This window comes from Pongo abelii, chromosome X (assembly GCF_028885655.2).
Source record: "Pongo abelii isolate AG06213 chromosome X, NHGRI_mPonAbe1-v2.0_pri, whole genome shotgun sequence".
In the NCBI taxonomy this organism is placed as follows: domain Eukaryota; kingdom Metazoa; phylum Chordata; class Mammalia; order Primates; family Hominidae; genus Pongo; species Pongo abelii.
Window position 1 is genome coordinate 68,512,921 of NC_072008.2, and position 23,383 is coordinate 68,536,303.

General features: G+C 42.5%; 1 protein-coding gene across 1 annotated transcript in view; it reads right to left on the reverse strand.

Moving 5' to 3' along the window:
- Positions 1–22,952, reverse strand: part of ARHGEF9 (Cdc42 guanine nucleotide exchange factor 9) — a 297,694-nt gene extending 274,742 nt beyond the window's left edge. The window contains exon 1 of the mRNA XM_054543987.2: positions 22,684–22,952. Coding sequence (XP_054399962.1) covers positions 22,684–22,851 — 168 coding nt within the window. The 5' untranslated portion in view covers positions 22,852–22,952. The remainder of the gene's footprint in view (positions 1–22,683) is intronic.
- Between the last annotated feature and the right edge of the window lie 431 nt (positions 22,953–23,383).

Consider the following 23,383-nt stretch of genomic DNA (forward strand, 5'->3'; position numbering starts at 1 on the left):
ATTTTAACTTGTGGAAGAAGGTTTGGCCAGCTTTTTGACAGAAGACACACAAGGGTTGCAAAAGAAAAAAGAAACAACTGATAGGGAGACAAAAGAGAAAGATTCTTCCTTCAGAGTGCTGGAAGTCTATCTGGGTGCTGGTCTTGCCTCGAGAGTGTCCCCACAAGAGATTTCTGACTTGGTAAGATGGGACCACTGCCACAGCAGGTTTTCTTAGCTGAGATCATCAGCTGATGTTCAGCCTGCCAAGGCCAAGGCCAGCCAAGATGGAGACCCAGAAAGGCAGAAAATGGTAAGAGTGGTAGAGGCAGAATATGTCTACATCTATATGGTTTGAGACCTACTGCAGATATCCTGCCATCTTCCTCAAGTGGGGATATGAAGTAAGTATCAGGTCACTGGGCTTTGGGACACAAGGTCCACCCAGACTCTGATATCAACCTGCTTTCTGACCTTAACAAAGTCCTTTCTTTTCTTTTAGCTTCATTTCCTCATCTGAAAAATGAATATTATTTAGTGTTCTCAGGGTAGTTGTGATGCACTGATATGGTTTGGCTGTGTCACCAACCAAACCTCATCTTGAATTGTAGCTCCCATAATTCCCATATGTCATGGGAGGAACCCGGCAGGAGATAATTGAATCAGGGGATGGTTTTCCCACAATACTGCTCTTGTGATGGTGAATAAGTCTCACGAGATCTGATGGTTTTATAAGGGGTTTCCCCTTTTGCATGGCTCTCTTGTTGGTGACAATCTAAGGTGTGACTTTGCTCCTCCTTTGCCTTCCACCATGATTGTGAGGCCTCCCCAGCCACGTGGAACTGTGAGTCCATTAATCCTCTTTCCTTAAAAAATTACCCAGTTGCAGGTATGTTTTTATTAGCAGCATGAGGACAGAATAATACAGTAAATTGGTACTGGCAGAGTGGGGTGCTGCTATAAAGATATCCAAAAATGTGGAAGTGACTTTGGAACTGGGTGACAGGCAGAGGTTAGAACATTTTGGATGGCTCAAAAGAAGATAAGAAAATATGAGAAAGTTTGGACCTTCCTAGAGACTAGGAGGGCTCAGAAGACAGGAAGGTGTGGGAAAGTTTGGAACTTGCTAGAGACATGTTGAAAGGCTTTGGTCAAAATGCTGATGATGACACGGACAATAAAGTCCAGGCAGACATGGTCTCAGATGGAGATGAGGAACTAGTTAAGAACTGGAATAAAAGTGACTCATGCTATGTTTTAGCAAAGAGACTGGTGGCATTTTGCCCCTGCCTAGAGATTTGTGGAACTTCGAACTTGAGGGGGATGATTTAGGGCATCTGCCAGAAGAAATTTCTAAGCAATAAAGCATTCAAGGGGTGACTTGGGTGCTACAAAAAACATTCAGTTTTAAAAGGGAAACAGAGCATAAAAGTTTCCTTATGGAAACTTTTGGAGCCTGATGATGCAATAGAAAACAAAAACTCATTTTCTGAGGAGAAATTGAAGCTGGCTGTAGAAATGTGCGTAAGTAATGAGGAGCCTAATGTTATTACCTAGACAATGGGGAAAATGTCTTCTGGGCACATCAGAGACCTTTGTGGCAGCCCCTCCCATCACAGGCCTGGTGGTTTAGGAGGAAAAAATGGTTTCATGTGCCAGGCCCAGGGATCCTGCTGTCTGCAGCCTAGGGACTTGGTGCCCTGAATCACAGCTGTTCTAGCCATGGCTAAAAGATGCCAAGGTATACTTCAAGCTGTGGCTTCAGACAGTGCAAGCCCCAAGCCTTGGTAGCTTCCACATGGTGTTGATCCTGTGGGTGCACAAAAGTCAAGAATTGAAGTTTGGGAACCTCCACCTAGATTTCAGAGGATGTGGGGAAATGCCTCGATGTCCAGGCAGAAGTTTGCTACAGGGGTGGGGCCCTCATGCAGAACCTCTGCTAAGGCAGTGTGGAAGGGAAATGTGGGTTTGGAGCCCCCTATGTAGAGTCCTCACTGGAGTACTGCCTAGTGGAGCTGTGAAAAGAGAGCCATCATCCTTCAGACCACAGAATGATAGATCCACAGCTTGCACCATGCCTCTAAAAAGCCACAGACACTCAATGCCAACCTGTGAAAGCAGCTGGAATGGAGGCTGTACCCTGAAAAGCCACAGGAGCAGAGCTGCCCAAGACCATGGGAACCCATCTCTTGTATCAGTGTGACCTTAATGTGAGACTTGGAGTCAAAGGAGATCATTTTGTTGCTTTAAGATTTGACTGCCCCACTGGATTTTGGACTTGCATGGGGCCTTTAGCCTTTGTATTGGCCAATTTCCCCCCTTTTGGAATGGGTGTATTTATCTAATGCTTGCACTCCCATTGTATCTATGAAGTAACTAACTTGCTTTTGATTTTACAGGATCATTGGCAGAAGGGACTTACCTTGTCTCAGATGAGATTTTGTACTGTGGACTTTTGAGTTAATGCTGAAATAAGTTAAGACTTTGGGGGACTGTTGAGAAGGCTTGATTGGTTTTGAAATGGGAGAACATGAGATTTGGGAGGGGCCAGGGGTGGAATAATACAGTCTGGCTGTGTCCCCATTGTATCTCATTTTGAATTGTAGCTCCCATAATTTCTACATGTTTGGGAGGGACCTGGTGGGAGATTATTAAATCATGGGAACAGTTTCCCCCATACTGTTCTCATGGTAGTGAATAATTCTCATGAGAGTAGATGGTTTTACTAAGGGGATTCCCCCTTTGCTTGGCTCTTATTCTGTCTTGTCTGCCACCATGTAAGATGTGTCTTTGCTTCTCCTTTTCCTTCCACCATGATTATGAGGCCTCCCCAGCCATGTGGAACTGTGAGTCCATTAAACCTCTTTCCTTTATAAATTACCCAGTCTCAGGTATATCTTTATTGGCAGCATGAGAACAGACTAATACATGAACACATGTAAAAATTATCTCCCTTTGACTCCTAGCACTATTAATGTGAAACCAGCTTGAACTGCTCTCAGGGGACAGGAAGAGAGGTTCTTTTCTGGTCATGTAGCACCTGCCATCTGACCAGGCCACCTCCCTCTCCTCCACCTATTTCATTACTTCTCATTATTCAGAGTGCAGCTCAAATTCCATCTTCTCTAAGAAGTCAGGAATATTGTAGCCTACCACATAGCTAGACTCTTTGTTGTAACTTATCTTTGATTACTCCCTTGAAAAACTGTTTTTCTCCCAATTCTGGATTCTCCAGGGTTATGAAAGACAAAGTAGAGATGTAGGTTCTGCCTCCTGATTTGGAATCATACAGAGGCATTAAGTTCTGACTCTACCACTTACTGGCAGGGTGACATTAGAAAAGTCATGTCACCTCTTTGAATCTCAGAGTTTTAATGTACAAAATGGAGATGATATTAATTGATGGAATTGTCATGAAGTCAAATGAAACATTGGATTTGAAAGCATTTTATAAAATGCCGCAGCAATAAAGGCTATTGTTGTTACTATAATAGGAGATCCAAGGGCTTATCACAGCTGCAAAGCATTTCAAGTCCTTGAACGCCATGGAGCCTCCTGAAAGCTTTCCTAGTGACTCAAATCACTCCTCTGAACCCCTGACTATGGATACTTTACCTTTTCAGAACCACCACCTACATGGATTTCCTCTCTTGGGGTCTTACAAATGTTGGCATTCCCAGGGAAAGGGCCTTATCACGAATGACTAATTCCTGTATTTGAGCATACGTAATTTCTTTTTTTCTTTTCTTTTTGTTTTTGAAATGGAGTCTTGCTCTGTCACCCAGGCTGGAGTGCAATGGCATGATCTTGGCTCACTGAAACCTCCACCTCCCAGGTTCAAGTGATTCTCTGCCTCAGCCTCCTGAGTAGCTGGGATTACAGGCACCTGACACCACACTCAGCTAATTTTTTTTTTTTTTTTGTATTTTTAGTAGAGACGGAATTTCACCATGTTGGCCAGGCTGGTCTTGTACTTCTGACCTCAAAAGATCTGCCCGCTTTGGCCTCCCAAAGTGCTAGGATTACAGGTGTGAGCCACCACACCTGGTCGAGCATACATAATTTCTAATTAGAAGGAAGCTGGTTATTTGTCTTCTGAGTACAAAGAGACCCAGCATAGAGACCAGGCTAAAATGAAAATAAATGTTTAGACCCATTTGTTGGTGCTCTTTTTCTCCGGAGGAATGGACAAGCCTGAGTTTGGACCAAGGAAGCCAAGTGAGGGAAGGCTGGCAAGAGGGCAACTAAGCAGAAGGCAGAAATCAAGAGAATTCAAGCCAAGTGTCATTAAACTTTTCCTGTGGGCCTCACTTTGCAACTTCTAAACCAAAAAACAAAAACAAAAACAAAACAAAACAAACACAAATCTTAACTTCATGATACATCTCCCTGCTCATGAATCTCTACAGGGTGGCTGACTACAAACCTGTTTCTGAGTGGAAATATTCAAATTGGTGGGTGATGGTAGTAAAAGCTAAGCCACTAGGCCAGATATATCTGAGGGTTGCATTCTCAGGTGTCATTGCTCACCAGAGTTTAGCCACAGATCTGCAGCCTTATGTGTCCAATCACATTTGCTCCCAGACAAACTATGCAGAAACACAGACAGACACTGAAAGGCAGATATGTATGCATACCCTCAGCAAGGAGATACAAATAGGCAGGCCTGTAGACTCAAACACATACAAAAAGGCATCAGATGTCAAAACACTCAAAGATACACTCAGAAAAAAGGATAGATAGATAGATAGATAGACAGATAAATAGATGATAGATAGATAGACACAAGCACACAGAATAGACAGTTAAAAAAATCACATTGTAGTTCATTCTCTGGGATATCCACACATACACCAAAGAAGTGCTTTAACAGGTGTGCCATGGGCAAAGATGCATAGATAGGCATATACGGACAGACATGCATATGCACAGAGATACAGCAAGAAAGCTACACTTATAAAGGTCTATATAAGTACCCAACAGACATGGATATAAAGACATCGAGATAAAGAAGCCTGCTAACACTGACCTCCTAAGCACCAGCTTAAATATCTCCATTTATAAAACAACTTCTCCAAAAAATGCCCATAAATATGCCACCAGTTAGCTCTGAAGATGATCATGAACCCAAAGAATGTAATAAAAGCAAACCAAAGTACTCAATTCAAAATTTCACAGCTCCTCCATCTGCCACAGCACAGGCAGCCAAAGACAATGGCAACAGCAAGCTGCATGGAAACCATAAAAATTCCTTGATTTATCTCATGTAAAAATTAACCTCAGGGAAAAAATGTTAATGCTCCCAACTTTTACACAGCCATAAAATGGCTCAGAAACCCATTTTAAAAATTGCTTCCATTCCACGTGGTGGAAATTTCAATCCTTGCAATATGTCTAGGAAGAGAGAAGCTTAGAGGAGACAAATGGCGCTGGAGAACAGGCAAGTTCCAAAGAAACTAAGAAAGAGGTCTTAATTCATTAACTGGCTTGTTTCCTGGTCCCTGGATCTTCCAGTATTCACCAATGTTCTTGTGGGTTTCTAGCATCTTGGAGGCCTGGTCCAAGTTACCTGTGGTGAAAGAATACTCTTTAGGTTGCGACCAAACTTCAGCTCCTTTGGGAGAAACTTGGTTGCTGATCACCCTGGTCCACCTTGCAGAACCACCAGGATTGGGGTGGTGGAGCATGAGAGGGAAGGGTATACTCATGTAAGGCCAGTAATAGAGAGAAAAAAGGGCTGAAATTAGTCAAGAAGAAATTCATAACCAGTATCTGAAGTATGCTGGGCCTTCTCCAATTGCTCTCGGAATATCTTGGGAAAAGAAGAACCTCAGGCTCCTGCCTGGAATTATAAAGTAAGAATCCCAGTTCCTAACAATTCTCATTACTTGAAGTCTTAGGTGACATGAAGAGCCTGGTTAATTAAAATATGAAAACATTGTCAAAACCTTGTTCCACCAATAGCTCTAATTTCGTGCCCCCCAACAATTCCCCAGAGTGACATAAACAGTTCGAAATTTTCACCCCTCTCTGTAACCCACCCATTAAGAGGAAATGTGAGCAGTAGATGTGTCCAAAAACCAGGTGGTAGGAGGAAAAACCAAGGGTTTATCTAAGCAGACCCAATTAGAGAGTAAAATCTGTGTTCCCAGAACAGCCAAATAGCAATGCTTCCATTTCCAAAATGAGGCTATTAAGGCTCACAGGAGGGGAATGATTGGAACTGACTACACACAAAAAATCACATTGTAGTCATAATGTGATACACAAAAATACACACAGAAATTCAGCAACATGACTAAGGTCTCCTGACACCTGGCTCAATTATCAAATGTTGCTAACTGGTACCATCAACAGATAAATACTCAAATAAAGAGTAAAAATACATCAGCTCTTCTTACCTGCTCAGAAACCAGTGTCCTATTTAAGATTCCTTCCAACTGCTTCCTGGCCATTCATTCCAGTGGTGTTAGATTCTTCTAAGTGTATCCTAAAACCCTTTAGATCAAGACCAACCCAGAGCGACCCCTACTGGGAGGGACATAGCCTCAGTGGGAAATGATTTGAATGCCTCTGCCTAAACAGGCTTCTGAGTCAGCCCAGTCTCAAGTGGTTTGAGTAGAGCCCAGCCAATATGTGAGGTGACATGCGTGTGGGTACTATTGCAGTGTGTCTGTTTTTGGGATTATATTTTGTTAGGTTTTTCTTAAGTATAAGAACCCCCCTACTTCATGTGGAAAGCAAATCTTAAATTTTAATATTGGTATCAACAGATATTCATGAATATCAACTATGTACCTATCCAGCCCAGGCATGGATAGAGCTTATAAAGCACTTTCATGTTTGTTAGCTCTTTTTAGCCTACAGTATTGTCTGTGAGGTACAAACTATTAACCCAAGGTTACAAATAAATAACTGAGGCTCAAAGAGGTAAAGTAACCTATTCCAGATCATACAGGTAGTAAGAAACACAGCCAAAATTCAAGTCCAAGCATGTCTGACTTCAAAACTGTTGTCCTTTCCAGCACCGGGTTGTCAGAATGCAAACTCCACTGACATTGCTATTTTGCTCAATCAATGTTTGTTGAATGAGCAAGTAAGTGAGTCAATTAATAATTAGAAGAAGCAGCTCATGTACTAGGGCAGGTTCAGGTTGGCCCCACAGTTGACAAAGTTCTTGGGCATGTGAAATTGGTGGAGGGCAGTGGGGAGAAGAAAACTACTGCCATCACTGAGCATCCCTGTGTGCTAGGAACTGTGCTGGGAACATCAATAGATTCTATTTCATGTGAAGATGTTATTCAGCACCCCATCCCTCAAATTGAGAAATTAAGGTCCAGAGAGGTTACACAACTTGCCCAAGTTTGCAGAGCAAATATTTGAACCTGAGTCTGTTAAACCCCAAAGTTGATCCTCTTTCTATGATACTGGTCTGCCCTGGGAACCTCCAGATTAAAAGCTTCGAGGGAGGGGCTTGTAAGAGTATGTGTAGAATAAGGTAGAAGAACAGAAATTGAGCAGTAGAAAACAAACTGAAGTTTGGTGGTCAGTGAAGGGGGCACGATTTGAAATGCACAGAACACTGGCAGTGAACAAATGGAGGTAAATCAGGTACTAATTGTGATATAAATATGATTCTTGGATCCCATAGCCAGGAGGGTCAGAGATATAAGAAGAGCTAGATGATACCTGGCTTTCCAAATGGAGTCCTGATGTCATCCTCCTTCCCAGGAATAGTTTTAGCCCCAAGTGTTTAGGTGTTTAGTTGGGAACTTAAGAATCAGAGCTGCAACATGAGAGCCACTTACATTCCACAGGTGAGGGTGGCTGCTGAGGTGATGGTGGGACATAAGCCAATCTCAGGGGTATATTTTCCTACCCATGGCCTATAAATAAGCCCAGATAAATCCCTAGGGTAAAGACTAATAGCCTCATCTCTGCAGCTCCCTGACCCCACCCCACCAGGAGTTGTCATCTGCTTCTGACAATCAGAAGGATGGTAGACAGGGCCTATCTGATTCACTTGGCAGTGGAATGGTAGCAGCTGCTCAAAAGCCTTCGAATTGCCAGGGGGTAGGTCCACTTCCTAAGAGGAATGGAGGGAGAGGAGGAATAGCTGTGACTATATTCCTTCCATTAGATACTCCAGGCCTGACCTCCTAGGGGTTTATGAGAGAGTGCCTTATCCTCAGGCAGGGGAATTAGAAAATATGGCAGGCATCTGCTGCTGCCTTGATGGCTTGATTTGCACTCATTGCCTGCAGTCTCCTTAGGAGATGGGGGGAGGCTGGCAACTCCACCGCAGATGAGCTTGAATCGAACCTGAGGCTTGGCATCTTAACATTTAAGACTTGGTCTAGGAGTGAAGTAAAATCACATTCTGGCATGATGAAAAGTCATGAGGTTGAAGCCTGAGTCACAACTCTGCTATAAATTGACTGTGTGACCTTGGACAGGTAGGTCCCATCCCCTGTCTGATCCTGTTTCCCCATTTGAAAATAAGAGGACCATGTGACCTCTAAGTGCTCTCCTAGTTCTGATAGTAAAGGATTATCTCCTTGTCCTCAGAATTATTTCTCTTTATTCTTACTGCCTCCCTAGCTTCTGGGAATTTCTGAGGGAAATGATGCCACACAAGACCGAAGTCAGTGATTTCTTTGGCTCCTACCTTCCTGGAATGCTGGGAAGGAGCCACCGGGTTGGAAATAAGCTCTGAGTCAAAGCATCCCACAGGTCCCACACACATGGAGTAAGAAGAATAAAAGAGGAAATAGGAGGAGGAGGAGAAGCAGGTCCAGAGGAGCTACAAGGCCTTCAGGGCTAAGGCAAACTTAGAGGCATGGGGAAGTGAAACTGGTGCTCTTAGAGCTTTTAGAGACTTTGGAAAAAACCTTTAGAAAGGAATACTGTGAGGTCCTGAGAATCACAGCATTCATGCAAATTTTGTTGCTGTAAAAGGGCCTAGGAACTGTTAGGATGTGGTGTAAGGAATAGGGATCCAAAAGCATGGATTCCTTCCATTTGCGGCCAAAGACAGATTTTTGCAAATGGCAAAGGTGTGGCAGGCAGGGCCCATGGGCTGAGTCAGAAAGGGCACACTCTGAAACTCTGGGAGGTAACTGAAGTGTTAGAGGGAATGTCTCTGGATTTTGAGTTCTTTAAATGAAGCTGCCTTGAGACTTGAGGAGCTCTCCATAGTTGGTGGTCAGTGAAGGAGGTGGGATTTGAAACCCACAGAAAGCATGTCTATGTGAGGTGTTAGAATGATCCCATGTGGGGTTTGTGCTATGGGACTAGTCCCTTTGAGGCCTGCAGGCTGTATATAAGATCACTGTGAATAGGGTGAAGAAGAGAAACTGCTGTGTACGAGTTCTGGAAAGCATTAGGTACAGAGAGCCTGGGGGTGTGGGGGGGGGGGAACACAAGACTTTGAGAAGAATAGGATATTTGAGTGCTTTGACTTAATGAGTACCCCAATAAGGATATTTGCATTTTAAAAGAAGAGCATGGAGAAGTCAAAGTCTATACCAAGGCATTGCTAATAGTTGATTTTCAGGTTTTAATGAGGAGCAGTACTGGGGGACTACAGGGTGGGGAAGAGGATAAATGTCAACACAGTCTGACTATGCATGAGGCCTGACTAGCATATCCTGCCATAGAAACCAGGGCATAAAAGGCATCCCAATGCAAAGCAACATAGGTCTATTCCAGCCCACTTGGTCCAGCTCCATGGGGATACTTTGTGAGATGGGCAGAGAGTGGCATTTTTCCAGAAGGATTTTAGGTGGCAGAGTCCTTGGTGATGGTTCAGCTATGGGAGAGAAGGCCTGCAAAGAAAACCAACCAGGATTAGTTACTGAACAGAGGTAGGAAACAGGCCAACACTTGGCTTAAAAAGTAGAGCTTCCAATTTGAAATATTAACTGGTCCAGCCCCCAAATCCAAGCAGTGTTAACATGTGTCAACAATAAACACAAGCAAAGGCCCAACTACTAACAGCGTAAAAGACAGCAGGCAGTGGAACAAATGTAAAGCAGGCAACTGATTTAAGGAAAAAAGTGTAATATCTAAATCATGCAGCTAGTAAATGGTATGTCTGTATGACTACAGATCTACCACACTGTCTTTCTAGACAAAATGGAAATAGCTCCTGGGCCCCTACATTCTTCAAATTCCAACACTGCTAAGTCACTGTGGACAAAGTACAAATTTCTTCCACCTATATAATTCGTTCCTAAAAGAATTGGATGTGGGAAGGAGTAAAAAGTTTTGATGACCCAGAGAAGGGTCTCTGCACAGATGCTAACCCTATTTCTAAGGGCAGAGACCAGCTTTCAAAGTCAGTTCATTCTTTTGAACAGCAAAAGTCACTTGGTTATACTGCAAATAGAGTTTCAGAAGGTATAAGAGACTACTAAATCTATGAATCCGAAGTAAAGGTCTCAAGGTTGCTTTTTTATCACTCCTCCTAATCCTAACTTATTTGCCTTGTTTCATAGACATATAAATTGTTAGAAATGAAAGCCCCCTTAAAAGTTGTAAAATCTAACCCTCTAAACAGATAGAAAAAAACAGCTGAGGCTCAGAAATTGAAGGGACTGGACAATTGAGTTATTTTGATTTGAGATAGAAGGAATGGGAGCTACCTGTAGAGTATGGCATCAATATCTGTGATAAGATTTTTGTGATATTTGTTTCTCTCTACCTGATTTCTCCAGTATTTGTAAACTATTTGTGAGTATTCTTATGGCCATATAGTCATTTGTGTAAGTGCAATAAGAATCTGTTTTCATTTGTAACAGGATACAATTGGAGAAACAGGTTATTTTACCAAGCTTTGACTGGAATAGTTTGCTTTCTTTTAAGAAATCAAACTTGACTTATAGAGACAATGAAAGCCCCTTGGGGCTGGACATGGTAGCTCATGCCTGTAATCCTAGGACTTTGGGAGGCCAAGGTCAGTGGATTATTTGAGGTCAGCAGTTCAAGACCAGCCTGTACAAAGTGGTGAAACCCCATCGCTACCGAAAACACAAAATTAGCTGAGCATGGTGTTGTGTGCCTGTAATCCCAGCTACTTGGGAGGCTGAGGCAGGAGAAACACTTGAACCTGGGAAGTGGAGGCTGCAGTGAAGTGAGACCACGCCATTGCACTCCATCCTGGGCAACAAGCATGAAACTCTATCTCAAAAATAAAAAAAAAGGCCCCTTTGGAAATCTGGCCTTATACATTGTCTACACATTCCCTGTACAGTGTTCCTGATCTGTGTAAGTAAAGAATGTCACTATCTGACAGACCCAGGAGCCTGAAGTTATCTTGAGGACAAGAATTAAACTGGCACAAGACAGGGATGCCCTCTCTCACCACTCCTATTCAACATAGTGATGGAAGTTCTGGCCAGGGCAATTAGGCAGGAGAAGGAAATAAAAGGTATTCAATTAGGAAAAGAGGAAGTCAAATTGTCCCTGTTTACAGATGACATGATTGTATATTTAGAAAACCCCATTGTCTCAGCCCAAAATCTCCTTAAGCTGATAAGCAACTTCAGTAAAGTCTCAGGATACAAAATCAATGTAGAAAAATCACAAGCATTCTTATACACCAATAACAGACAAACAGAGAGCCAAATCATGAGTGAACTCCCATTCACAATTGCTTCAAAGAGAATACAATACCTAGGAATCCAATTTACAAGGGATGTGAAGGATCTCTTCAAGGAGAACTACAAACCACTGCTCAAGGAAATAAAAGAGGATACAAACAAATGGAAGAACATTCCATGCTCATGGGTAGGAAGAATCAATATCATGAAAATGGCCATACTGCCCAAGGTAATTTATAGATTCAATGCCATCCCCATCAAGCTACCAATGTCTTTCTTCACAGAATTGGAAAAAACTACTTTAAAGTTCATATGGAACTAAAAAAGAGCCCGCATTGCCAAGTCAATCCTAAGCCAAAAGAACAAAGCTGGAGGCATCACACTACCTGACTTCAAACTATAATACAAGGCTACAGTAACCAAAACAGCATGGTACTGGTACCAAAACAGAGATGTAGATCAATGGAACAGAACAGAGCCCTCAGAAATAACGCCGCATATCTACAACTATCTGATCTTTGACAAACCTGAGAAAAACAAGCAATGGGGAAAGGATTCCCTATTTAATAAATGGTGCTGGGAAAACTGGCTAGCCATATGTAGAAAGCTGAAATCCCTTTCTTACACCTTATACAAAAATTAATTCAAGATGGATGAAAGACTTAAACCTTAGACCTAAAACCATAAAAATCCTAGAAGAAAACCTAGGCATTACCATTCAGGACATAGGCATGGGCAAGGACTTCATGTCTAAAACACCGAAAGCAATGGCAACAAAAGCCAAAATTGACAAATGGGATCTAATTAAACTCAAGAGCTTCTGCACAGCAAAAGAAACTACCATCAGAGTGAACAGGCAACCTACAAAATGGGAGAAAATTTTCACAACCTACTCATCTCACAAAGGGCTAATATCCAGAATTTACAATGAACTCCAACAAATTTACAAGAAAAAAACAAACAACCCCATCAAAAAGTGGGCAAAGGACATGAACAGACACTTCTCAAAAGAAGACATTTATGCAGCCAAAAAACACATGAAAAAATGCTCACCATCACTGGCCATCAGAGAAATGCAAATCAAAACCACGATGAGATACCATCTCACACCAGTTAGAATGGCAATCATTAAAAAGTCAGGAAACAACAGGTGCTGGAGAGGATGTGGAGAAATAAGAACACTTTTACACTGTTGGTGGGACTGTAAACTAGTTCAACCACTGTGAAAGTCAGTGTGGCGATTCCTCAGGGATCTAGAACTAGAAATACCATTTGACCCAGACATCCTATTACTGGGTATATACCCAAAGGATTATAAATCATGCTGCTATAAAGACACATGCACACGTATGTTTATTGCGGCACTATTCATAATAGCAAAGACTTGGAACCAACCCAAATGTCCAACAATGATAGACTGGATTAAGAAAATGTGGCACATATACACCATGGAATACTATGCAGCCATGAAAAATGATGAGTTCATGTCCTTTGTAGGGACATGGATAAAATTGGAAATCATCATTCTCAGCAAACTATCACAAAGACAAAAAACCAAACACTGCATGTTCTTACTCATAGGTGGGAATTGAACAATGAGAACACATGGACACAGGAAGGGGAACATCACACTCTGTGGACTGTTGTGGGTTGGGGGGAGGGGGGAGGGTTAGCTTTAAGAGATATACCTAATGCTAAATGATGAGTTAATGGGTGCAGCACACCAGCATGGCACATGTATACATATGTAACTAACCTGCACATTGTGCACATGTACCCTAAAACTTAAAGTATAATAATAATAAAATAAAAAAATAAAAAAAAAATTCACCCAACTGAGAGGTATATGAGTGGTGAATTGGTACCAGCCATAGATGGTACAAATCCATGGCTGGGCTCGGCTTTCAAAAAGTCTTATCTGAGATTCCTTCTATGGAACAAAGTTCCATCAAAGCAAGTCTTTAAAGCTTGTCTGAAAAATAATTATTCCTGGTATACTTTATACAAATAATCTGGCCAAGTATAATAAAGCAAATCGGTCCTACCATGATTTATCTTTAGTAAACATGGAAAACTGGAGAGAGGAAAATTATGTTTCCAAAACTGTAGTAAACCTGTTGTTTGATTCTGGCCTTGTTTAATGTTTTTTCAATTTTTATTGTTTTCTACAGTTTAGACGGAATTCTAATTTTTCCTGGCTACAAGTCTCCAAAATAATATTTTCAACTTTTTATTATTTATTTTCCTTTTTTTGCCCATTTTTCCTAACTTAAAATTGCTGAAAACTAAGCTGTGCTTTATTAAAGCTCTGTGAACTGAATCTAGACAACTTAAACTTCAGAAGAAAATAACAGCAACCCATTTACATTCTAGACAACTTAAACTTCAGAAGAAAATAACAGCAACCCATTTACATACAAAAGCCACTTTCATACCTGCCTACTGATGCATAGACTTCAGAGTAATGTGTCTCATATCAATTTTTCATAATTGTTCTTTTGTTTGTTGTTGTTTTTCTCCCCCACTCCCCACCATTTTCTCTTTACAGGACATAAAACTTCTCAACCTGATAAAAATGAGCTTTCCTAATAACTTGGGACCTACCTGTCTAAAAATAAAACATCATAGCCATGAGTGATCAGACAACATCTGAGACCAGAGACTCATTTTCTTCTCAAATGCTTTCTCCAGAAGATTTTTTTAAGAACAAGGTATGGGGGTTGAATGTGAAAGGAAAATAAATCTTGGGGCTCCAAAATCACTAATTTAAGGGGAGAAGTCAAACTGGGCACTGCTTAGGGCAAACCTGCCTCCCATTCTGTTCAAAGTCATGTCTCTGCTCACCAAGATAAATGCATATCTGATTGCCTCCTTTGGTAAGACTAATCAGAAACTCAAAAAAATGCAACTGTTTGTCTCTCACCTACTTGTGACCTGGAATTCACCTCCCCACTCAAGTTGTCCGCCTTTCCAGACAGAACTAATGTACATGTTACATATATTGATTGATGTCTCACATCTTCCTAAAATGGATAAAACCAGACTGTGCTCTGACGACCTTGGGCACATGTTGTCAGGACCTACTGAGGTGGTGTCCTCAACCTTGGAAAAATAAACTTTCTAAATTAACTGAGACCTGTCTCAGATATTCAGGGTTCACAATACAAAAACCTTATTTCCAAATCAGGTCACAGTCACATGTACACGGGGTTAAGACATGAAAATATATTTTGGTGGGGTGGGGGACACAATTCTACCAAATACAAAAGGATGCAGCCTTTTGGAAACTGCAGCTTAGAGAGGAACAAGCGCTAAGCATCTTAAAGCTTAGAGGATAGAGTGACAGGGGCCCCTAGATCTGGAAGAGGATAAGAAAAGTGGAAGGCAACCATTTTTACTTTTGCTAAGGCACATCCCAAAATAAGGGTACAATTTCTGCCACCTCTAATGTCTTAAAGAAATCTGCTACTTGGCTTCCCAAACTGAGGCTTCTACAGCCTTGACTTCATAATTTGGTGTGTCCAGAAACACTGTGATGTTTTACCCGTTTTGGACTTTCTTTTGTCAAGTTGTAACTGAGCAGCTTGGCTTCAAACTGCATTTTACAACTTTTTTTTTCCTTTCCTTTTTTCACGCAGTGAGAAAAACTCCAGGTGTGTTTTCTCTTGTCTTGAAAAACAGCCTTGGAAAGTGCTCTAACACTCCACCTTATGCTCCCAGGCCTTATGCACATTTGTTTATCTGGATGTTTGTTAAGCTCACATCATATTCACTTATCTGGTCATATATTTCCTTAGGAATCTTCAGGGGCCAAATCCTGACACAATGAGGCACCTCCTGAATTCTCTCTCCAATAAAAGCTTACTTCAAGACTGGAACCCACTCCCAGATACAAACTGACTACAAGATTGACTGTGATTAATTTGTAACCTGGTAGGGCCCTCAATAGCCCCAGCCCCTACATCAGAGGGAACAATAATTCAGGATGAGCCATTGGAGCAAGTCTTGTCACCTGGCACCTCCTAGCATTCCCTGCCTCTTCTGCATTCCAAACTCTCTCTTTAAAAACCCCTGCATTCCCTCCAAAAATTGAAAAGTAAAATTTTTCTTAGCCACTCTTCCCCTTGCTGGCATGAATAATAAAGTCTCAGTCTTTTTCTGTCACATTTTGTTATGATTTTGGCTTCTTTCTACAAGTGGTGAACAGTCAAACCCTTTTGCCAGTTACAAAGTGACTTTGAGAGTCTGGATAGCAGAACCTACTAGAGGGGGACAGTCTTGCTCACTCAAGAAGCCCCCTGCCCACTCCTCCCTTGGACTCCCACAGGAATCGACTATGAAGGAGGAACTAAACCCATCCAGAGTGTGTAGGGGTTAATGGAAGAGGACCAGAAAAGAGAGGCCAGAGTAGTGGACAATTTGGTTGGCAAAACCTGACTTTTGCTCCCTTTGTAGTGCATAGGTTGTGCCACTAGATTTGAAATAAGCAGCAGGTAAGAGACTAAGGATATTGGGCTCAATAATTCTCAAGAGGCCCCAGAGTGGAATGAAAGGCAGTGTAGACCTAGCAGCATGGGCCTGAGGGTCAGAACCTTGTGTCCTGATCCCACGCATAAAAAGGACTCACTCTGTGTGTCCTTAGAAAAGGCTTAGTCTCTTCATCTGTGAAATGGAAACAAGAGCCACTGCCCTAGCTGTTTCTGAGTATGGTTATGAGTAATGATATTGTTTGGCTGTATCCCCACCCAAATCTCATCTTGAATTGTAGTTCCCATAATCTCCACGTGTCATGAGAAGGACTGAGTGAAAGGTAGTTTAAGTGAAAGGTAATTGAACAGCAGCAGTTACCCCCATGCTGCTGTTCTCATGATAGTGAGTAAGTTCTCATGAGATTTGGTTTTATAAGGGGCCTTTCCCCCTTTTGCACAGCACTTCTCCTTCCTTCCATCATGGGAAGAAGAACGTGTTTGTTTCCCTTTCCACCATGATTGTAAGTTTCCTGAGGCCTCCCCAGCTATGCAGAACTGTGAATCAATTCAACTTCTTTCCTTTATAAATTATCCAGTCTCGGGTATGTCCTTTATATCAGTGTGAGAACAGACTAATACAGTAAATTGGTACCAAAGAGAGTGAGGCACTGCTGCTAAAAGTAACCAAACATCTGGAAGTGACTTTGGAACTGCATAACAAGCAGAGGCTGGAACAGTTTGGAGGTTTCAGAAGAAGACAGAAAGATGTGGGAAAGTTTGGAACTTCTAGAGACTTTTTTATTGGTTTTGACCAAAATGCTGATAGTGATGTGGACAATGAAGTCCAGCCTGAGGTGGTCTCACATGGAGATAAGGAACTTGTTGGGAACTGGAATAAACGTGACTCTTGCTATGTTTTAGCACAGAGGCTGGTGGCAGTTTGCCCCGCCATAGAGATCTGTGGAAATTTGAACTTGATAGAGAGTTTTTAGGGTATCTGGTGGAAGAAATGTCTAAGCAGCAAAGCATTCAAGAAGCGACTTGGGTGCTCTTAAAAACATTCAGTTTTAGGCATTCAGAAAGATATGATTTGGGACTTATGTTTAAAATATATAAAAATATATATCAAAATATAAAATAGGGACTTATGTTTAAAAGGGATGAAGAGCATAAAAGTTCAGAAAATTTGCAGCCTGACAATGTGATAGAAAAGAAAAACCCATTTTCCAGGGAGAAATTCAAGGTGGCTGCAGAAATTTGCATAAGTAGCAAGGATGCCAATGCTAGTTGCCAAGACAATGGGGAAAATGTCTCCAGGGCATATCAGAGGTCTTCATGGCAGCCTCTCCCATCACAGGCCCAGAGGCCTAGGAGAAAAAAATGCTTTCATGGCTTGGGCCCAGGGGCCCCCTGCTGTGTGCAATCCAGGGATTTGGTGCCCTGCATTCTAGCTGTGGCTCAAAGGGGCCAAGGTGCAGCTCAGGCTGTGGCTTCAGAGGGTGCAAGTCCCAAGCCTTAGCAGCTTTCACATGTTGTTGAGCCTGCAGGTGTACAGAAGTCAAGAATTGAGGTTTGGGAACTTCTGACTAGATTTCAGAGGATGTATGGAAATGCCTGGATATCCAGGAAGAAGTTTGCTCTAAGGGTGGAGCCCTTATGGACAACCTCTCCTAAGGCAGTGCAGAAGGAAAATGTGGGGTCAGAGCCCCCCCACACACTCCCCACTGGGGCACTGCCTAGTGGAGCTTTGAGAAAAGGGCCACCATCTTCCAGAGCTTAGAATGGTAGATCCATTGACAGCTTGTACCATGTGCCTGGAAAAGCCACAGACATGCAACACCAGCCTGTGAAGGAAGCTGGGAGGAGGACTGTACTATGCAAACCTACTGGGGTGGAGTTGCCCAAGGCCATGGGAGCTCAATTCTTGCAACAGCATGACCTATTGTGAGACATGGAGTCAAAGAAGATCATTTTGGAGCTTTAGGATTTGACTGCCCCATTGGATTTTGGACTTGCATGGGTCCCATAGCCCCTTTGTTTTGGCCAATTGCTCCCATTTGGAACAGGTGTATTTACCCAATGACTGTGCTCCTGTTGTATCTAGGAAGTAACTAACTTGCTTTTGATTTTACTGGCTCATAGGTGGAAGGGACTTGCCTTGTCTCAGATGAGACTTTGGACTTGGACTTTTAGGTTAATGATGGAATGAGTTAAGACTTTGGGGGACTGTTGGGAAGGCATGATTGTGTTTTGAAATGTGAGGACATTAGATTTGGGAGAGGTCAGGGGTGGAATGATATAGTTTGGCTGTGTCCCCACCCAAATTTCATCTTGTAGTTCCCATAAGCCCCATGTGTTGTCAAAAGGTAATTGAATCATGGGGGCAGTTACCCCATGCTGTTGTTCTCATGATAGTGAGTGAGTTCTCAGGAGAGCTTATGGTTTTATAAAAGGCCTTTTCCCCTTTTGCTCAGAACTTCTTCTTCCTGCCATCATGTGAAGAAGGACATGTTTGCTTTCCTTTCACCATGTTTGTACATTTCCTGAGGCTTCCACAGCCATGCGGAACTGTGAGTCAATTAAATCTGTTTCCTTTATAAATTACCCAATGTTGGGCACTCCTTAAATCAGTGTAAGAACAGATTAATACAAGTATCATTTGGAAGCAGAAGCATAACAAAATGGAATAATGATGATGAGACCAACAGAGCACTGGTCAGCAGGAACATTTGGGGGATCAAATGAGATAACAAAAAGTAGAAGCACGTAGTAAGTGTTCAGTATATCTGCATCTTTTTCCTTCATTAGGAAGGAAACTGAGGAGACTTCCTATTTCCAGTTGTCAAATGAAGATAATCAACAGTCAAAGTGATTAAAATCAAAAGTCACATATCTGGTAATGTACCAGAGCCAGGAATTTGAAACTAAACATTTTGACTGCAAATTCAATATTTTTTTCTCCCGTATGTCATGCTTCAATTTCCTCATCTGTCATATGGGAATAATGATAATAATAATGATAACTGTAATTTGTTTTGCCAATCAATTTATATATTGGAAAGCATTCTGAAAAGTATAAAGTCCTGTACAAATTTAATGAATTCTTATTATTATTTCACTTCCTCAACTTGTATTCCACCAATTCTCACTAAGGTGTTAGCTAAGGTTAGGCTTAAGGTACAGTCCCTTCCTGCAACATCTGCTTTTTAACAACTAATGCAAATAGCTAACATTTATTGCACTATGACTCTTGGCCACACAGTGTTATAAGCACTTATGTGTATTTACTCATTTCATATGCACAATATTATCTTCATTTTAAAGATAGTCCCTGACTCGCAGAGTAGTTGTGATGATGAAATACATTCACATATGTAAAATGTTGAGAACAATGCCTTGGCATATCATAAGTACTGTGTAAATGTTAGCTATAATTACTAGTATTACTCTCATCATTTTCCAGGTGCAGGGAGGGAGGCACGGAGAAATTTAAGACCTGGCTGACCCTTGGTAAGACCTCATCTCTGCCCTCTGACATCATCCCCTTAAAGCTGTGCCCCCTCTTTGGTTAAGATAGCAGCCCCAGGCTTGATCACAGCCAAATCTGGGCCAAAGTAATCACAATTTCAAGAGCTATTTAGTTCTGGAGTGTTGGATGACTAGACCTCAAAAATAAAACACCCCAGAGGAAGCCTGACAAAGCCTAGTTTCCCTGTAAAACATAGAAGGACCTGAGTCTGTTCAACTTACTAGGTTTTTCAGTTTCATTGTATATAATAGTCTGATGCAATCATGTGACCTTTGCTGCTTAACAATGCATTGTTTTCATATCGATTATCCCAGTTTAGCCACACAACAGACCTGCGAGGTGACTGCGCTGAAGATAAGAATTTCCAACTGGTAAAGATGGCTGCCGAAACTGAGAAAAAGAATAAGATTTGTGGCAGAGCCCATGTTGGAACTCTCAGATCCTACTTGCCTCCCAGTTTCTGTGTGTCCAAGGAAATTCCTTCCCTTTGGGACTGTGTTCCCATCATCTGTAAAGTAAAGTGACTGGATGAACATGGCCCCTCACCCACATCGATGTCCCTTGACATTCGGGTTTTTCAAGCTACTTTGCTTTTTCCCTGGGCCCCAGTCCATGTGTGAACTGGGGTTCAACATCCCAAGGAAAGCTACGCAGCATCTCCTTGAAACCAGCAGAGGGCACAGGAAGCCTACAGAGGAGAGCCAGTAGGAAATGAGGCATTAGGCTGAACCCAGGTGATCAGTTTCCCGCTGGACATAGATAAATACAGGTTTATGTGGAAGGAAAGAACTAGAAAAAATCAAGCCATAAAGAACCTTAGAAACTGATCCTTCAGTTGGAAAAACTGAGGCCTAGAGAGAGGAAAGAGCTAGCTGGAGGTCACAAAGCAAGTCAGGCTAGAGAAAAAGCTGGAACCCAGTGTTTCCTGATTTTCAGACACAGTTTCTTCAACTGCATCAATCTGCTGCTATAACAGTACTGTTTTGAATTGTTTTTCTGGATGAATGTTCACATTTATTTATAATCTACCATGTTTCAATAATAGCGACAACTGGTACCATGTTGTGGATTCCCACAAAATGTTATGAATGGTACTAGGCTGGGTAGCTTACATACAATGGCTCTTTCAATCCTCACAACAGCCCTTTTAGGTAGGTAGTGTTTATTCGATCCTCACAACAACCCTCTTAGGTAGGTAGTGTTTAGTTACATTTCACAGATGAGAGGGCATGTCACATCCAAGCCTTTGTAATTCCGCAGCTTATGCTTTAAAAAAATCCACAGTTTATCTCACGTCCAGTCCATAATAAGGTGATGTGCTCATCTGTGACCCTCTTCCTGGCCACTGGTAACCTTGGACATTCAATGTCCAGATGCAATTATCAGCTAATGGAGTCATTAGATGTGTTTGTTTGCTTGTTTGATTATTGGTCTTAAAAACCACTGCAATGAAATTTACTCCCAACAATGTTATGCCAATTTTTATGTCCTTGAAGCTTATAATAAATGATATGGAAAGAGAATGCTCATAAACATATTAATATCCTTTCAGAAAAAGCAGGCTTATTACTTCTGTCCTAATGAAGCCCAAATTCTCTGACAGTGAGATGTGAGAGATGACAGGGACAGGTCAAGAACTACCAAGGTAATTCATCCACCCACATGCTACCACCACCAAGAAGAACTTTAACTATGCTTAAAAAATAATTTGCCCTGGCTGGGCACGGTGGCTCACACCTGTAATCCCAGCAGAGGCCGAGGTGGGTGGATCACGAGGTCAGGAGATCGAGACCATCCTGGCTAAAATGGTCTACTAAAACACAAAAAATTAGCCAGGCATGGTGGCGGGCACCTGTAGTTCCAGCTACTCGGGAGGGTGACGCAGGAGAATGGAGTGAACCCGGGAGGTGGAGCTTGCAGTGAGCCAAGATCCTGCCATTGCACTCCAGCCTGGGTGACAGAGCAAAACTCTGTCTCAAAAAAAAAAAAAAAAAAAAAATACTTTGCCCTAAAATAATCTGGAGAAACTATAGTATTATAGCATACTCCCTCATAAAGACATCCTTAATTCTCAAAGCCAGAGAATCCCTTCTGTGTTTATTCAACGTTTCTTTTACTACATTTCTAGCATATTTCTTTTTGTCCGTGAGTAAGAGTGTGGTGAACAGCTGCTCATCACCATTAAAATTAAACCACCTGAAAACTATAGATGGGATACTAGACTTAGAGTGAAAAGTAAGAACCCAAATTTGAACCCAAATTCTGTCATAATCTACATGATTTTGAATAAGTCACTCAACACCCCTGAGCTTGTTTCCTTGCTGCTAAAATGAGGATAATCACTCTTACCTCACAAGGTTACTATACGAATTAAATGAAAACAATGTACATGAGAATGCCCTGCAAGGTGCCCATAGAAAGTTACCACTCAACGAATTCTGGGAGAATAATGCTAGTTGGCTGCCCTAGGACTACATTTTTGAGGTCAAATAACACAGAGTGTTGTTACTAGAAGGTGCCTCTAGATGTCCCAGACACCAAGCATAGCCTGCTGTATATATAGCATATATAGCATAGCTCCCCTCTGTAGGGAAACCGAGGTCCATCAAGATAAAAGGACTTGTCTCAAAATCATACAGACAGCAGGGCAGAGCTGGGACACAAATATAGATATTCTGACACCCAGACCAGAGGCTTTCCTCGACTGCAGTCTCTGCATCTAGCTGATGCTAGAGGGGGAGGGCGGGGAGAAGGGAGCCAAAGCCAGAAAAATGTCTCACCACCTAAGGAAAACAGGAAGTCATGGCTGTCTTAGACATCATTAAATAATCATGGTCACTTTCCTGCCACTCCCAGAGCTCCAGGTTTCTGTCCATGGCTGAACTGAGGTGTGAATATAGGAATGCAGCTCCAAGAAGAGGCAAAGTCACCCAGGGTTTTAGGATCAGTCAAGTCTCCTGCAACTGACTACTGGGAACATTCCTTTTGGGGCATTTCTGGCTACAAGTGGGCTGGGTGTGACAGGGCATGGGAATTTAGCTGGCTTTTGGGTTTCCGAATGTTACAAATAGTGATAAAACAACAACAACAAAAACAGCCTTACCTGAGCACCACAGACTCCAGTGTAGGGCTTTCTGGCCTTGCCCTCTGCCTCAGCTTCCCCCATTTCCAATTGAGGCTCCTTGGGCTGTCTGGCCTGGCTGGACACCTCAGGCCCCCTACCAGCCTCTTGCCCCTTCATCTCATTGAGCTTCTCCTCTACTTCCTCCATGACAACCTCAGTGGTAAACCTCCTTGCATAGGCACCTAGCTCACAGGACTCCCTAGCATTGTCATCTTCCTTGAGGAAGCTGACCACGGTCTCAGTGTCTTCCTCGAGTTCCTCAGAGGAGGAGTGTTCCCTGGTGAAGGTGCCTCAGTAGACTCGGCCACGACTGTCACGCCCATGGCTGTTCTGCTGCACTGGGTTGTCCTGGAACTCAAAGATGGCCAAGGTTGGGGCAGAGGTGGCAGCAGTACAGGGACCTGCTAGGGCCTGGTCCAGCGTCTCTTCACCCTCAATGCTCATCTCAAAAGTGCATGAGGTCTGTGAGGGCTTCAGGTGGTGGTGGTTTGGCCAGTGCCTCCCCAAGGTGCTACTCCACAGTGAGGCCTCAGTGGCCCAGCAGGACAGGTTGAGTGTTAAGGAGGACAGGGAGGCAGCGCCCTCCCGGATGAAGCCATTGCTGCAACTGCTGAAGTAGGCCTCCCAGTGGCAGTGGGGCAACTGTGGCTCTTCACGGGTGAATGCCCACCGCTTGCAG